This window comes from Thamnophis elegans, chromosome 15, assembly GCF_009769535.1.
Source record: "Thamnophis elegans isolate rThaEle1 chromosome 15, rThaEle1.pri, whole genome shotgun sequence".
Taxonomy (NCBI): Eukaryota; Metazoa; Chordata; class Lepidosauria; order Squamata; family Colubridae; genus Thamnophis; species Thamnophis elegans.
The window spans coordinates 14,603,984-14,620,343 of NC_045555.1; the positions used below are offsets into that span (position 1 = coordinate 14,603,984).

The window sequence follows — 16,360 nt, forward strand, 5'->3', positions numbered from 1 at the left end:
TAGATGATTATTATTTTTTGCCTCTCCTCTGAAATGGTTGAAGAAATGATCAATACAGATAAATACAAGTTGTTGGGCTAGCAAGTTATTTGGTGGGTGATTTCTAAACCCCTTTTTAATAAATATATCTAGATTGCATTCTCTCTTTGGTATCCTTCCAGGGACAGCATCCTAGTTGTGTGGGGAGGCTGAATATCAAAAGTGACAGGGCCACTGCAGGCAGTGATTCATGCCTTGATCACCTCATGGCTTGATTACTGCAATGCACTCTTATGTGGAGCTGCCCTTGAAGACTACCCAGACGGTTCAGCTGGTAGAATTTAGCAATGATGGGCATGAACTACACTGGTTGCTACCGTAGTTTGCTTCCAGGTAGGATTCAAGATCCTGGTCACTACCTATAAAGCCCTTCCATAGGATTTGAGGGATCACCTGTCTTCCATAGTGTCTGCCCAACTGGCTTGATCTCGCATGGTTAGCACCCTACAATTTTATATCAGCACCCTGGAAGGAACGCTTTACTTTAGCAATAGCTGCTCCTCTAGGGTGAGGTTATGTGAGATTCAAATGCCCACCACCCTGCTGAGATTTCCAGGCTTTTTATGAGGACGACCTTCCTTTTCTTTGTTCCCATCGTAGTTTGGTTTCTCTGCCATCTTTGTATTTCATTTAATGACTTTATTATTACTTCAGTCTATATAAATGTACCGTGTTTTGACCCCCAAAATAAGCACTTGACCTTATTTTTAGGGAGGTCTTATTATTTTTGAGGTGCAGGAGGCGGTGAGCGTGGTCACCTCATGGCTGTTGCTATGTTTTAATATTTTCAGGGAGGGCTTACTTTTGTGCATGCACTGAAAACCCCAATTGGGCTTATTATCCAGAGATAATATTGTTGAATATGTTTGACGGAAAGACGCAGGAGCCATGGAATCAGAGAGTAAGATGTTTATTGCGAGATGACTGCGATTCAAAACGTCCCTGCAACTGTCAGGGTATTTATACTCGAGCCCAAAGCAACTGTCAAATGACCAGCCAATCAGAGAGCTGGTAACAGGGAACATTTGCATATATAACACTCCTTCCCCCCAGTTATTTGCATACTCAACACTCCTCTAACTTTTGCATATATAACAAATATTTTCAGGGAAGCGGTATATTTCCCTTTTAAACCCATCTGCTCAATCTAAGATGTCCCCCTCATCCCAGCACACTAAAACTGAAGATTTTTACTAAAGAGAGAAACAGAAACTAGCACAGGTTACTACTGGCTGTTCATTTTTAGGCAGGGATCATACAGAGATTCTGACAGGTATTGTGGGGGTCTTGTTTGCATTGAAGAAAAGCACCAATAGAACATTAATGTACCTACATGTACTATTGCAGTTCACAAAGCCAAACACCCCTTTTTCCCCCCTGAGCATTTTCTTTTTATTGCTTTTTGTGGGTAGACTTGAGAATCCACTCTTAAAAAACTGAACACAGAGGAGAATTGGAACAAGGCGGCCTCTCTGTATGGCAATAAAAAAAAATAAACCAAATAAAGGACAGAAGCCAGTTTTTGAACAATAAATCTTTCTGAAATGAAGGACACATAATCTTCGTAGATTATATACAGGAGAGACCAAACTGGTTTCAACAGATGTGTGTACCTGACCAGGTTTTGGCAAAATGCTTGCCAGATTTTTTTTTATAAACAAAGCGTGTCATTGGGTTTGTGTGGGACTTATTTTTAAAACACTGATTTGGCATCTTTTTTTTTTTGTAAAAAGTTTTTTATTTTTGTTAACATAATAAACAATATTTTCGTGAACAGAGTGTTGTCCGAATTCCCGCTTTAACATCCCCATCAAAAAACATAGTTCAGTTTACATTATATCTCCATTATTTCCAATTTTAGCCGCCTTACTTTTCTTTTAATATTTTCCAGTTTCTAATTTTTAACACACAAACAGTATTTTTCCTTCTCTTTGAAGATAAACATCATTTCTTTTCCATCTATCTCCATTAACAATATGCATCTTCAAATTTCTAATTTCACGTTTTATATAATAACATAATTATTTAACAGCATTAAGGTCCTTAATAAAATTTCCACATTTTCTAGTTAAAACATATTTTAACAAAGCGTGTCATTGAGTTCGTGGGGAATTTATTTTTAAAACACTGGTTTGGCATCCTTGAAAGCAAGGAGGACAGGACCAGTTGCGGCTTGTTTCTGCCCTGTCGTGCTTCCTTCAGGTTCAAAACCGGAGGGTGGCCCTCAAAGCGGCACCCCGGCTGCGGCCGGGGACCCATCTCCTCTCGTGCCGGCTCCAGCAATGCCGCGCCGGTCCTAGGCACGGCGCCATCTCGGTCCTCCGGCCGCGAGAGGCGCAGCCACCCAGGCTGAGGGAAGCGGGAGGAGGAGGAGGAGGCGGAGATGGGAGATGAAGAGGGCTGGAAAAGGGCCGTGAAAGCGGCCAAGGCTGGATCCGCGCTGAACTGCTCGGGCAGCTGCTGCTCTTCCCCACTGGCCATGGGTAAGGGGCGCAAGGGCGGCGACCGGGCTGGGCGGGCGAGGCAGCAGGCAGAGGGGTCTTCTGGCCCCACCGGCATTCCCCAGGCGGTGCTGCTGCTCTTCTCCGCTGGCTGGCTGGGAGCCCCCCAAAATGGCTGGAGAGGGGCTGCAACCCAGGCCGCCTTTCCAGCTGACTGCTGGGTACCAACAGCCAGTCGGCCGCAGCAGGTACTTCCTTGCCTCTGCACCGCCAGCCCCTCGAAGCCGCGCGGGTTTCTGTGGTTGCGTGGGGAGGCTCGAAGTCCGCAGTCCTCGGAGACCGCCGGCAACGCCTGTCCAGGCGCCCTGCCCTCCATCTCGCCCCGCGGCTTCCAGGCCGGGGGGGAACCGGGTTGTCCCGAGGCGCGCGTGGCGCAGGATCTGGCGCCGCCGGGCTGGGAATCTTTCCTTCTCCCTCGCTTTCCCCGCGGGGTTTTCCCCGGAGTAGAAGGGATTTGAGAGGCGAGCGATGAAAGGCGGGGCGCGGGGATGGCGGTCCCTTTTTAGCTTTCCAGAGCCGGAGGCGTTTGCCGGGAGCTTCGGGAAAAGGGCGGCTCCCCGCAGCCCCAGAAATCGCTTTTTGCTGGGCGGTGTGGTTCCCGAAAGCCCGGGAGGAGCATGAGAAGAAGCCTTCGGCTTAAAACTCGCCGTGAAAATACGAGGCGGCTCTGAGCCGGTTAGGATTCTGATTTGAAGAGGGAGATCTGTTTTTCTGTCCCCACGGCCGTAATTCTGGAACCCAAATCAACGTAGCTTCCCGTGGTTTTTTATTTTTATGATAGATAGATGATGGATGGATGGATGGATGGATGGATGGATGGATGGATGGATGGATACTTTGTCAAACATGTAAAAGATAACGGGTATAAGTATAAACATAAATATGAACACAGTAAATGGGTATGAATAAATGGAGACAGTAGGACAGGGACGGAAGGCCACTGGTGCCCGTATCCATGCCCCTTACAGAACTCTTAGGAATGGGGTGAGGTCAACAGGTCTTAGGTTAAAATTATGGGGGTTTGGGGATGTTTAGGTTTTCAGATCAGGCAGGTGTGTCCTTCCTGCCAACGGAAAATGATCTGATCGGATGCAGTGAGGGCCAGCAGGGCAAGAGTTGAGAGGCCATAGGGCCAATTTATCGAGATCTGCTTATTGCTGGCTACACTTTTAGGTGGTTGTGATTGTCCCTTAAACCTCAAGCAGCAGATTTAAGTGCCATTTGCTAGGAATCGCCCTTCCCTTGAGAGCTTCCAAAAATCACACTTGGAGGATTCCTGGATGCCAAGGAATGCTGCCTGGATGGGAAAGAATATTCCCACCACCTGAATCTCCTATTCTGGCCAGGTTTATTTTCAGCAACAACAATGATAAACATATTGGTGATAGCAGCAAATGGTAAACAATCATATGGAATAATAATAAAAAAAGTGAACGTTTCCGTATCCAGAGAAAGGAGAATAGAAAAGAATGACCTGGAGAAAAATCATAAAATAGAAAGATCTGTGGATAGAAGCAGAATGGCTGTGGCAAAAGAAAGCCCAAACATCTGGAGCATTACTCATCCCCGTTGACAAATTCACCATCCGTCAATTGCGAAAGTCAGCTTTACTTGGAACAGCTGTGATGATATCTTCAATGCCATCAAACAATATCTGCCTATCCCAGTTCATGGGAAGGATTCAGTAGGTGGATAAACCTGCCCTATTTTCCTTCATTACAAACATAACGATTAGGTTAACTGTGAGCCACAAGACAAATACTTTATTATAACCAGTTGGTTTTAGTTTAAAGCCTTAACTTGAAATCCTCAATTTAAGTTTAAATCTCTTTGAGATGTCAACATTTAAAATTCATAAACCGACTTAAAAAAAAAGAATAATAACTATACTTCTCCATACTGTGAAATGGATTTATTCTAGGAAATAACAATCGTCACATGATGTGTCATTGTTAAAATGCTGCCAGAACTAAATTGGAATAGGGTTTTAGCTGATATTGCAACATTGTTGATAAAACTTCTTGTGGCTGGCTTTGCTGGAAATACCCCATATTTCTTAGCACAATGCTCTGTTGCTTTGATGTTTTTTCGCTTTTCACTTTCTTATATTCGGACATAGCTGTTGTGCCTTAATCAATAAAATATTTTTCTTAATCAATTCTCTCTCTCTCTTTCTCTCTCTAAGCTGTGAAAGACCCCCAGGCAATTGAAAGAACAAATCTATTGAACATGGCTAAACTGAGTATAAAGGGACTCATTGAATCTGCTCTAAGCTTTGGGCGAACTCTTGATTCTGATTATCCACCTCTCCAGCAGTTTTTTGTTGTCATGGAACACTGCCTGAAACACGGCCTGAAAGGTACAGATGGTATTTTGGGTTGAGTGAGTCTTTTCATTCCATTTTTGTTCTATATTTGGCCATTTGAGAGGGCCAACTTCGACTGGTTACTGTCAGGGTTCCAAGTAACACACCCAATGGAATCAAAACTCCAAGGCAGGCATATTCCTCAAATATAGATTTATTAGGTGTGTCATATTGGTACATCTGGGAAAACCTGACTCTAAAACCCGCTTGGGTTTTCCCCTAGTTAAAAGTAAAGTTTTTTCCCCTAGCCATGCAGTCCATCACATGGCCCAATCAGGTCACAGTCCAAGGGTCACTTGGTCTTAGATCCCACCTGGTGGGAAAGTCCTCGGTTCTCAGAGGAAAGAATTTTCTTTTGCCTATAGTCCCCAGCTTTCTCTATCTCCCCACTCCGGTTCCCATAGCTCGACCCATCTCTGCTGTGGCAGCCCTGGAGGTGCCAGGGGAAAATGGCTCCAGGGCTGACCGCTACTTTATTTGCATTGTAGTCGTTTTAAATCATAGCGTATATCAATGTTTCTCAGTCTCAGTTTTCTGATCTAGGCTTCCCAAGAGCATGAAGCAAACTCCCTGTCCCGACAAAACCCCTTTTTATTAATCTACTGTAAATTCTGCTCATTCACATCCAGCAAAGTCTTTCGAGGGAGGATTTACAGTCACAGACCTTATCTAACTTGGGGAGCTGCCAGATAACTTGGCAAGGAGTCTCGGAGTGTCACGAACCAATTAAGTGAACTAATTGTCTCCTGCAAACTCCACCCCCCTTTTGCTCCTCTTTTATTTCCTCTGGGAGGGGCCATTCATCGTCCACCTGTGGCCTTATTCCCAAGTTGATCCTTGTTCCTTAGCTCTTCCCTTCATCTGACAACTCTGTGCATGCGCTCACTGGGAACAGGCTCCAGCTGTTCGTCTGCCTCACAGATGTCTGACTTTGAAGGCAGCTGACAGCTGGCATACAGCCCTGACCCCATCTCTGTCTCCAATGCATAGCCCTTATCAGAGTCTTCCCCAGACTCCAGGACTGGCCCATATTCCTCCCCAACCTGCTCACTGTCAGAATCAGCTACCAGCTCTGCTGGCCGCTGGCGGGCCACAACACTCAGCAACTTTAAGATGTGTGTAATTCTGAGAATTAAGTCCACACATCTTAAGAGTTACTGAGGTTAAGAATCACTGGTGCACACTGCTGCATGCTAGCCTACCCATGTTTACTTTCATTTGTCCTCCAGACCTAGTGCAAATTTTCTTTTCTAAATCAATTCAGAAGGAAGCTGTGACTTCCTCCTTTGAGTTTATCAGTATTCAAGATAGCAGTTTTTACTTCATTGCCAGTTTTCCTTCATTAGATTCTGAATGACTTATGTACTTGGTTCATTTGTTTTGATCAGCTAATTCCCATTATTTCTTGGCTGTCTAGAAGTGTGATCTTGGCTTTTTCTTACTTTTTCTTCTATGTAAGTTTCATAGCTGGCTGCAGTGGCGGTAAAAAAATAATTACTGACATCATTAAATTAAACGATGTTAAATAGAAAATATTAATGTTTATAAACATCCCCAAAACAGGTAGTTCTCAATTTACAATCATTTGTTTAATGACTGAAGTTACAAAGGCATTTAAAAAAGTGACTCACACTTAATGACCATTGCAGAATCCCATGGTCATTTTGTCAAACTTCAGACATGTGCCACCTAGCATGTATTTATGACTTAACAAATGTGTTGCTAACTTAAAAGCTCCTGCAGTGATTTGCTTGACTAATGAGGCAAGAAAGATTGTAAAAATGGGACAAAACTTACTTAACAAGTGTTTTGCTTAGCAACGAAACTTTTGAGGTCAATTTGTGTCTATCCAGTAAGTATCTCAGATGCCTAGGGAACAAATATATTAAATGTTCCAAAAAAGTAAAATAGAGTGTAAAAAGTCAAAATGTGTTTATTTTTGTCTTCTAGTAAAGAAATCTTTTCTAAGTTATAATAAAACAATATGGGGCCCTCTGGAACTTGTAGAGAAATTGTATCCAGAAGCTGAGGAGATTGCCGCTAGCGTTAGAGATTTACCTGGTCTCAAGTAAGTTATTATACTGAAATATTTTCTTCACTGCTTTCCATACATAAATAATGAGAATGAAATGAACAAGGATCCATCTTCCACAATTAAAATGTATGTAACTTTTCTTAACCTTATAGAATATTCTGTAGGTGAAATAATGTTGTTATTCAAAATTGTAAGAAAGGAAGACATGAGGTTTTATCTGATGCAAATAAGGTAAGATGGAAATTCTACCAGATTCAGATTATTTACCCATTTATTGTCTGAACTGGCAGTAGTTTTTTCAGGTTTTTGAGGCAAGGTTTTCCTATCAATACCATAGAGTGCCAAAAAATGAAGATGGGATCTTATTCATCCAGAGGTCTGTTCTCCCATTGAGCTGTTTTCCTTTGCAGTGGGAATATTTGTGTTAAACTACAATCCATCAATCTCTGACCAGGCAGAAAAGTTGGGTTGCATAAATTTTGCTGATTCCTGTGCCCTACTCTACTCTGTTGTTAAGTAGCATTCCTGTTTTAAAGGGTTTTTGTTTCATGTTTCATCTGCCATTGCCTGATGGGGAGCAACCATCCATCACTCCCTAACACGAAGCAAGCCAGACAGGTGCTTGAAATGGCAGATCCCATCACAGCTCAAGTTGCCACAAATAGCATCTGACAAGTTGTAAATGGGAAGTAAAGGTGCAAGATAAAGTGGAAATGAGTGAACTTCATCTTTGATAAGTGATGCAAGAGAATGACAATGCTGGCAGCAAATCTACCTGTCTTTTTTGTGGTGGATCCCAGCCCTGATCATATATGAAACCACATTCCTGATGGATTATGCTAAAATTGTTTTGAGAGAAAGTGACTTTGGTTCAACCATGGGGTGAAATATGGACATGGCAGGAATATCTGGTTGCCAGAGTAGGTCTACAGCACATGAGGATGAGCCCAGTCAAAAATTGTTCTTATCACAAATTAATCAGGGGAAGATTTTAATAAAGTAACTAGAATATTAAATGTGATGTGATTCAAAAGTGCTATTTTTAAAACCAGGACCTGAAATAAAGAATTATTTATAGTTACCCATGTAATACATGACACTCTTAATGCTTTACAAGAGTAGACTTAATTTTTTTGAAGCTTTCAGTAGAATAGAGTCCTATGGATTATGGTCTCTTTTGGATGTGCTTAGTGGTGGGATTCAGCCAGTTCGGGCCAATTCAGGCAAACCGGTTCCAGGAGTCCCCCCCCCCCCCGGCACCCTGTTTTGGTTGCCAGATAAGTGCAGGGAGGCCTACTAGGCCCAAAATGTGGGGGGTGGCACAGGTCCCTACAGGGGTAGTTTTTTGCTTCCAGGGAAGTGCAAGAGGCTGAGTGCTGCCTGTCACACCCCCTGGCAACGGCCACCATGGTCACGCCCACCCAGCCAGTCATCAGGACAGAGAACTGGTTGTTAAATTTTTGAATCCCACCACTGTGCCCCTCCAAGTCTCAGTAAGTCACCCCTAGATGGAATTACCTGGCCTTTGACCAACTGCTCATTGTAGAAACCGTAAGGTATTCATTAATCTCTTCTTCCTCGGGATGGTATTTGCCCAACACAAATACAGAAAAGGACATTATCTTTTATTTTGTGTCTTAAGACTTTTGTCAAATAAATGGTTAAATCAGAAGGGTAATTTTTTATGAAAGCACATTTTTGTTGAGAGTGTAAAGTGGCTAAAATTGAATATAGAATGGTTAAGAACAGTGTTCCAAATAAAGATAGAAAATGGCTTAATCCAGGGGTATCAAACTCAAGGCCCAAGGGCTGGATCTGGCCCGCAAGGCTGCCCTGGAAACCATGAAGGACCGGCCCACAGTGACTCTGCCAGCGAAAATGGAGCTCATGAGAGTTTTTGCTGGCAGAGAGTTACAGGAGGCCATTGCAATAAAAAACGGACCTAGGAAGCCAGTTTTTGCTGGCAGAGCACTCAGGCTACCACAGGCACTCCCGACACGAGAGATGTTGAGCTGCCTCCCCTCCCCTCCCGAGTTCAAACACAACCTTGATGCCGCCCTCAATGAAATTGAGTTTGACACCCCTGTCTTAATTCCTGTCTCTATTCCTGTTTTTAAACCAGGACTTCATTAGGACGCGCTCGGGCTTGGTTACGTTTGGCACTCATGCAGAAAAAGATGGCTGATTATCTCCGATGTCTCATCCTTCGGAAAGATCTCCTCGGGTGAGACCTTATCCAGACTCTTATTAAAAACCAGTGCTTTGATTGTGAACAGAATTGGGCACACTGATTGCATTGTGATTCAAACTAAGCTAAAATATTTATTTTCTTTGCTAAATAAAACAGCTGACATTGCATTGCTTCTAGTGGGAGCATTTCACTTTTCTTCTGAATTATAAATTTCAATGAAATGTTCTAATTGATTGACCTGACAGCTTTGTTTTTAAAAGGTTTGGTAGAACAAAAAAGAAAGGGGACATTCTAACAATTATTCAGGTTTTGACAGTAGTGTGGTATAAACCAGAAGTCAACAATGTAATGCCTGTGACCTTCCCAGGCAGCACTTACCACAACAATGGCAATAATGTATTCTTTCTCTTTTGCTGTTAATATATTCTTCAAATTTACATCATGCTGCCAGCTGTTGGAAAAGGTGCATACCCAGGGCATAAAGCATACAAAATGCAGTTGCACATTATTTAATTTCATACTTGCAGAACTAGGCATTTTTTTTAAAAAAAATAGTTTTTTCAGTTTTTTAAAAATTCTAGACAAGGAATGTTTGACATTGGTTGGCTCTGAAATTGACCAGTAATTGACAATGTCCTTTAAATTATATGATAATGCTTTTACAGGGAATTTTATGAATACCATGCAGTGATGATGGAAGAAGAAGGAGCCGTCATTGTTGGATTGCTAGTTGGGTTAAATGTCATTGATGCAAACTTGTGCATAAAAGGAGAAGATTTGGATTCACAAGTAAGTAGATGCCACAATATGCAGCCTTCGAAGGCTCGAAGTAGCCTTCGAGCAAATCTGAAGATCTTGAATAAAATAATTCAAACAATTCATTTCAGCCGATACATTTAGAAACTTTTTTCCTCACACAAACAATTTATTTTCTTTGAAGCACTATAAAAAATCTATATATATATTGCAGATCCCTGTAATTCTGCTTCTGCAGAATACTGAAAGAATACTGCAGATCCCTGTAATTCTGCTTCTGCAGAATACTGAAAAAAGGGTTTTGATTGAAAGATCTTTCAAATATAGCATGGCTACTTTTTTTCTCCTGTACAAAAAAATGGTTCTATGTGCTTTCTTCAGAAGGTGTATGAAATCTGTATTTTGGCTTATATTTAGATCTTAATATTGTAAACTCTATGAGATAATTTGGATTGTAAACTCTATGAGATAATTTGGATTTTCATTTGGATAATGAAAAAAATATCTGTATTGTATTATAATGTAAGGCTGGCTGAGGAACTGGGAGTTGAAGTCCACAAGTCTTAAAGTTGCCAAGGTTGGGGACCCCTGATCTATAGGATATTCATAATTAAACTAACACACCTTCACTCATTTGTAGATACTGCCCATTGCTCTCAATCCATTATGCATTCAGTCCATTGCCGACACAGTTGGATCTGGAGGTTTTGAACCCCTGGGAGCAGATGCAGGGGACACGGGTTGTTGCACAATGGCCTTAGTCATTATAATCCAGCCCATTAATGTGATCAATACCAAATCTGGAATTTCCAAATTCTGTTGAATTGGATTAAATATCCAGGAGAATGAAGCTTATCCCTTAGCTGTTCCTTCATTTCATTTTGCAAAATTTGATTTTTTTAAAAAGGTTGGCGTAATTGATTTCTCCATGTATCTAAAGAGTGACGATGACACTGAAGATAAAGAAAGGTGAGTTTTAGTAGAACTTTTAGCATGTTGAACTAAATGGTTGAAAAAGCCACCATCCTGCAAGATCAAAAGTGTCCTTCCCTTCACAGAAAATATTCCTTCTGTTCAGAAGTAGGGAATCTTTACGCGTGATCCATTTTATGTCATGTACCTAATGTGCGTTAGTTCTGACTTTCAAAGCCCTTTAAGGCTTCACACATGTTGCATACCCATCTACCGTATTTTTTGGACTATAAGATACACCGGAGAATAAGACGCACCATGATTTTGAAGAAGTAAATTAAAAAAAAAGTTTTTGCACTCTAAAGGCCTCTCAAACCCTCTGCCGTTTTTTTTGCAAAAAAAGGGGGGGGGGCATGCAGAGCTTTGGGAGATTTGTAGAGTGCTCCTGGGGGCTGGGGGGGCAAAAATGAACAAAAACGGCCCTCCCCAGCCCCCAGGAGCACTTTGCAAGCCTCCCAAACCCTCTGCACATCCATTTTTGCAAAGAGGGTGGGGTTTCGGTAAGCCAAAAATGCTGTATTCTGTGTATAAGACGCACCCAGATTTTCACCTCTTTTTTTTTTTTTGAGGAAAAATGTGCGTCTTATATTCTGAAAAATACGGTACTCCAACCAGATCTACAAGTTGCTCTTGTTACCCTGACTTCATGAGGGGAGTAGACTGAGGCCAGAAATGGCTGGATTATGCTATGCAAGAACCAACCATGGAGATGTTAATCTGGCCCCTCAGAGCTGGCTTTCTTGAAGTTGCATGGGCTTTATTTTTTTAATTCCTTCAAAGTCCTTGCAGTTTTCTTGACATGTTTGGAGGTGGTTTGCCATTGCCTCCTTCCTAGGGCTGAAAGAGAGGGACTGGTCCAAAGTCACCAAGCTGTCTTTGTGCTTAAAGCTGGGCTAGAACTCAGTTTTCCACACTTCTTGTCCAGCATAAGCTCAAATTGACTTTCTCTTCAAATTAGCGAAGGCCAAATTTTACTTTTTAAAAATGACAAATTTATGCATTGACTTTCTATTAATAACATATAGCCTGAACATTTTGTTTTTACATAGCAATATAAACTAGTCATTTCTATACAAACCTATCTAATCAGCAAAACCAAAGTCAACGTTTCATTTTTCCACCTCAAGCACAAAGTCCAGAAGCAATTTATTAATTAAAACTTTATGTCCCCATCTTCCCTGGAAGGTGACTCTTATTTGCTCTTGCTTATTTTATTGATTGTAAGTGTTTGTGTGTGTGTGTGTGTGTGTGTGTGTGTGTGTTTTCATCTGTGTTTACTTTTATTACATTCTCCTGTTATGTAAATCTCTATGAGTCTGGAAAAAAATAGTAATTATAACATTTTAGTCTACTGTGAAAAAAGCTGTACATTTTGGGGCCACAGATTTCAAGGGCAAAAAGCAGAAATCATGCAACAACTAAAAAACATCATCAGAGTCTCTTGTTTAATGAAAGGGGATTGTTTAAATCAGAAATGCAGAAGAGATGTATGAACAGTCATCCTATCACTATCTAATACAAATTTGAGGAAATGGACAATCAAAGTCATATGTGAATCCTTAGAGGAGAGATGGGCAACTCTGGCCTCTTTATGACCTGTAGACATGCTGGCTCAGGAATTCTGGGAGTTGAAGTCCACAGGTCGTAAAGGGGCCATAGTTGTCCAACCCAGCCTTAGAGCAATGTTCAATTTCCAATTTTTTGAGAAAACCAAAAGAATCCTTTTTTTAACAGACTACAAGTCTGTTGATGGTGGTTATTCAGTTACTAGTGCTAATTACACAGAAGGTTCTAAATTTCAAGCCAAGTCAATAATTCAGATATTGGTTTTTATGGAGAACATTTATTAAGACAACATATTTCCGGAAGAGTAAATAGAAATTTTTCACATGCAGTTCTCAACACTCAGATCTCAGATCAAATGTCTAATTAAACATTAAATATTCTAAACTAAAACTAAATTTCTTTTAGAAATGACCATGTTGCTGCAATATTGGATCAGAAGAATTATGTTGAAGAATTAAACCGACAATTGAAGTAAGTATAAGTTGTGTTAGGGAATGATGCCTTCTGTTTTAAAAATAATTACTTTGATAATTATCAGGGTTAGGGTTAGGGTTAACTAGTGGAACAGCTTGTCCTCAGAAGTTGTGAGTGCTTCATCACTGGAGGTTTTTAAGAAGAGACTGGACAGTCACTTGTCCGAAATGGTATATAGGGTCTTCTCCTTGAGCAGGGGGTTGGACTAGAAGACCTCCAAGGTCCTTTTCAGCTCTAGTTTGATTCTGATTCTGAATGCTGAAACTGGTTGTAAATTTAAGTTGATTGCCAAATGCACAAAATGCAGTTCATGTGACTATGGGCAGGCAAATGTTTTATAATGGTAAGAAGTGCTTTATAGACCATAACGCATCCTTTCCAAGGCCATCTTTATTTTCAGTGATCATTAAACAATCCGTCATAAGTCAAGAACTACCAATAGTTCTCCTTTTGAATAATAGCAGTTACTGTATATACTCGAGTATAAGCCTAGTTTTTCAGCCCACTTTTTGGGCTGAAAAAAGCCGCCTCGGCTTATACTCGAGTCAGTGAAAAATTTGCCCGAAATGGAGGAGAAAAAGGGGCGGGGCCATGCCGCTGGGTGACACTCGTGAATGGCCCAGTGCCCCTGTGAGTTTCCCCTCCCTCTGTGTCAGTTTGCTGCGCAGCGCGCACCGCACCATCCCCCCTCCTCACGTTCTAATGTAATGCAGGGCTGTCTTACGATTCCCCTTCCTCCCCCTCCTGCCGCTCTGCAACGATGTCCCACCTCCTCCTTGTTATGGCAAGCAGCCACATAGCGATGTCCCACCTCCTCTGGTACAGTGATCCAATGATAGGAATCACTGTGCCGTGTGTCATAGGAGGCGGGACATCGCTCCCGCGGCTGCACGGGACATCATCATCACAGCGGGACATCAGCATCATGAGGTGAGTGAAGTATTTCATTGAATACACCGCTAGTTTACTGTTTTTCTTTGAAATAAATATCAAAAACATTATTGGTATCTATTTTTATTTTTGAAATTTACCGGTAGCTGCTGCATTTCCCACCCTAGGCTTATACTCGAGTCAATAACTTTTCCAGTTTTTTGTGGTAAAATTAGGTGCCTCGGCTTATATTCGGGTCGGCCTATACTCGAGTATATACGGTAGCTACTTTTGGGTGATGTCAAAAAGCTATACTGGATCACTTCTTGATTTTAAGTAGGGTGACCATTGGGATATATCAGGGCTATAAGCTAGATACAGAAGTCTAAAAAAAATCTGATAGAAAACACTGTATTTTGAGGAGTGGTATTAGGATGTGTCTTCTGATGCATTTGTTGCTGGGTCCCGAGCCACCGCTAGGAGGTTTTGTAAACCAGTATGTACTACTGTGTAATTGTAGAAATAATTCTGAAGAATATTTTTTTTATCCTTTTTAGTAGTACAGTCGGCAGCCTCCATACCCGCGTTGATTCACTAGAGAAGTCAAACACTAAATTAATCGAAGAGGTATTGTCTTTCAAGCAATGTACACTTTAATTTCAATAATATGTTGAAATTAGGAGTCTTTATTTGTATTTGGGGTTTGGGGTTTTTTATTTTAGTTTGGGATTTGTTTTGGTTTGTTTCACCCAGGATGTTTCCCTTGGCCAAGAGGTGCCTTGTTTGTTACAGAACATCTGAGCAGCATGAGGCTAGTGGCCTAGTTTCTTGGGGTTCCACCACAAATGCGTGCACAACAAAAGCGCGCCTGACTAAACCGCGGTGTCTAAAGCGCGGTGACAAAACCGCGCGACGAATGAGCCACTAATTAGCCCTAAAGCGCGCCGACAAAAGCGCGCTGTAACGTAACCCTCAACCTAACCCTCAACCTAACCCTCAACCTAACCCTCAACCTAACCCTCAACCTAACCCTAAACCTAACTGTAAATCTTACCTTAAATGAAATAGCGCTTCTTTTGGCACGCTGTTGTTGGCGCGCTGTTGTCGGCGCGCTTTTGAAATCGCGGTTTTAGCGCCGCGGTGTTGTCGGCGCGCTTATGACGTTCGCGCTTTTGACGGGTCACGGTTTCTTGGATGTTCTCCTTTTCGCTCAGCTGTATTTAGCCCTGAAATCCTGATCCATCTGTACAAACCTGCATATTTTTTTTGCCATATAAGCAGGAACATCTGCAAAGGTGCCCAAAATGTCAAGATGGCCATGACCATGCCACTGAAGCCCTGCTAGAGCCATCTTGACCTTTTTGACCCCAGTCTCATGGACAATCTGGAAATGGACCTAAAATATGTATGATAGCAGTGTGGATGGAGAATCCAGAACCACCAACCCATATAGAACATTATCTCATCAGCTTGAGAGAACATTCTCTCAAGCTGCTGAGAGTCTGTACAAGTGCGATGGGGCATACCTATGATGTGTGTGTGTGTGTGTGTATGCACGCGCATGTGTGTGTGTCCCAAAGGTGCTTTTTCAGAAGGCAACTGGACCTTCTTGTCTTTTCTTTTGAAGACACTGACTTCTCATCCAAGAAGCTTCTTCAGCTCTGACAGGATAGTGAGGAATGGAAGCATCTATCTTGTCTATCCTGTCAGAACTGAAGAAGCTTCTTGGATGAGAAGCAAAACATATTTAAAAGGGGAAAAAAAGAAAGTCCAGTTGCCTCCTGAAAAAGCACCTTTGAGACAACCTGGATGGCTGAGAATCTCTATAGACAAACACACACACCTTCTCTCTCTGTCTCCCTCCATCCCCCTCTCTTTCCCTCCCTCCCTCTGTATGTGTGTATAAATTCCTTTGCAATTGTGCAAATTGCTTACTACATGAATCCTTGCAGCAAGATCTTTTAAAAGATACCACAGCCCTTCCTGGTAGATAGCCTTTTACAAGTGCCCAAACTCATGGCACCCTGCATATCAAACATTCCTTAGCTATTATTAATGTTGGATTTTAATTGAGATTAATATCTTCAGTTGCACATTTTGGATTTCTGCTTCCTGAAAACTGTCATGAGTTCTTGTTTGTTGGCAGTAGAAAAGGGTGAATGAAATAAGCCCTACATAAATATCCTGAAGTAGTGCAGTGATGTGATTAGCAGACTGTGATGTTTTCATGCAGCATTTTGAGTCTCGACTTGGTTTTTTGTTTGTTTTTGTTTTGGCTGTTAGAAAGCTTTTGGATTGTTTTAAATTTTTGCACTCTACCTTTCTTTTAGTTGGCGATAGCTAAAAACAATATAATTAAACTACAAGAAGAAAACCATCATTTAAGAAGTGAAAACACACTCATTTTAATGAAAACACAACATCATCTGGAGGTACGATATTTTAAAATAATTCATGATTTGTCACAATTTGCCATTTTTAATGTAATTTTCTATAAAAATATAATATTTAAGCATTTTATGTACTTCAAGACTCTAGGCAACAGATTCAGAGGGATATTTTGGAAGATCACTTGTAAGTATATCATGCCA

General features: G+C 41.5%; 1 protein-coding gene across 4 annotated transcripts in view; it reads left to right on the forward strand.

The window, feature by feature from the left end:
• Positions 1-2,057: 2,057 nt before the first annotated feature.
• Positions 2,058-16,360, forward strand: part of RUFY2 (RUN and FYVE domain containing 2) — a 40,500-nt gene continuing 26,197 nt past the window's right edge. For 3 of the 4 annotated variants that reach the window (XR_004256557.1, XR_004256558.1, XM_032231865.1), the window contains exons 1-9: positions 2,058-2,522; positions 4,726-4,899; positions 6,856-6,973; positions 9,063-9,164; positions 9,797-9,920; positions 10,795-10,856; positions 12,831-12,896; positions 14,327-14,396; positions 16,100-16,201. Coding sequence is in view for 2 of the 4 variants with exons in the window: in XM_032231865.1 (XP_032087756.1) it covers positions 2,423-2,522; positions 4,726-4,899; positions 6,856-6,973; positions 9,063-9,164; positions 9,797-9,920; positions 10,795-10,856; positions 12,831-12,896; positions 14,327-14,396; positions 16,100-16,201 (918 nt within the window). In the remaining 2 variants the exon portion in view is untranslated. The remainder of the gene's footprint in view (positions 2,523-4,725; positions 4,900-6,855; positions 6,974-9,062; positions 9,165-9,796; positions 9,921-10,794; positions 10,857-12,830; positions 12,897-14,326; positions 14,397-16,099; positions 16,202-16,360) is intronic. The other variant, XM_032231863.1, reaches the window with a different exon arrangement.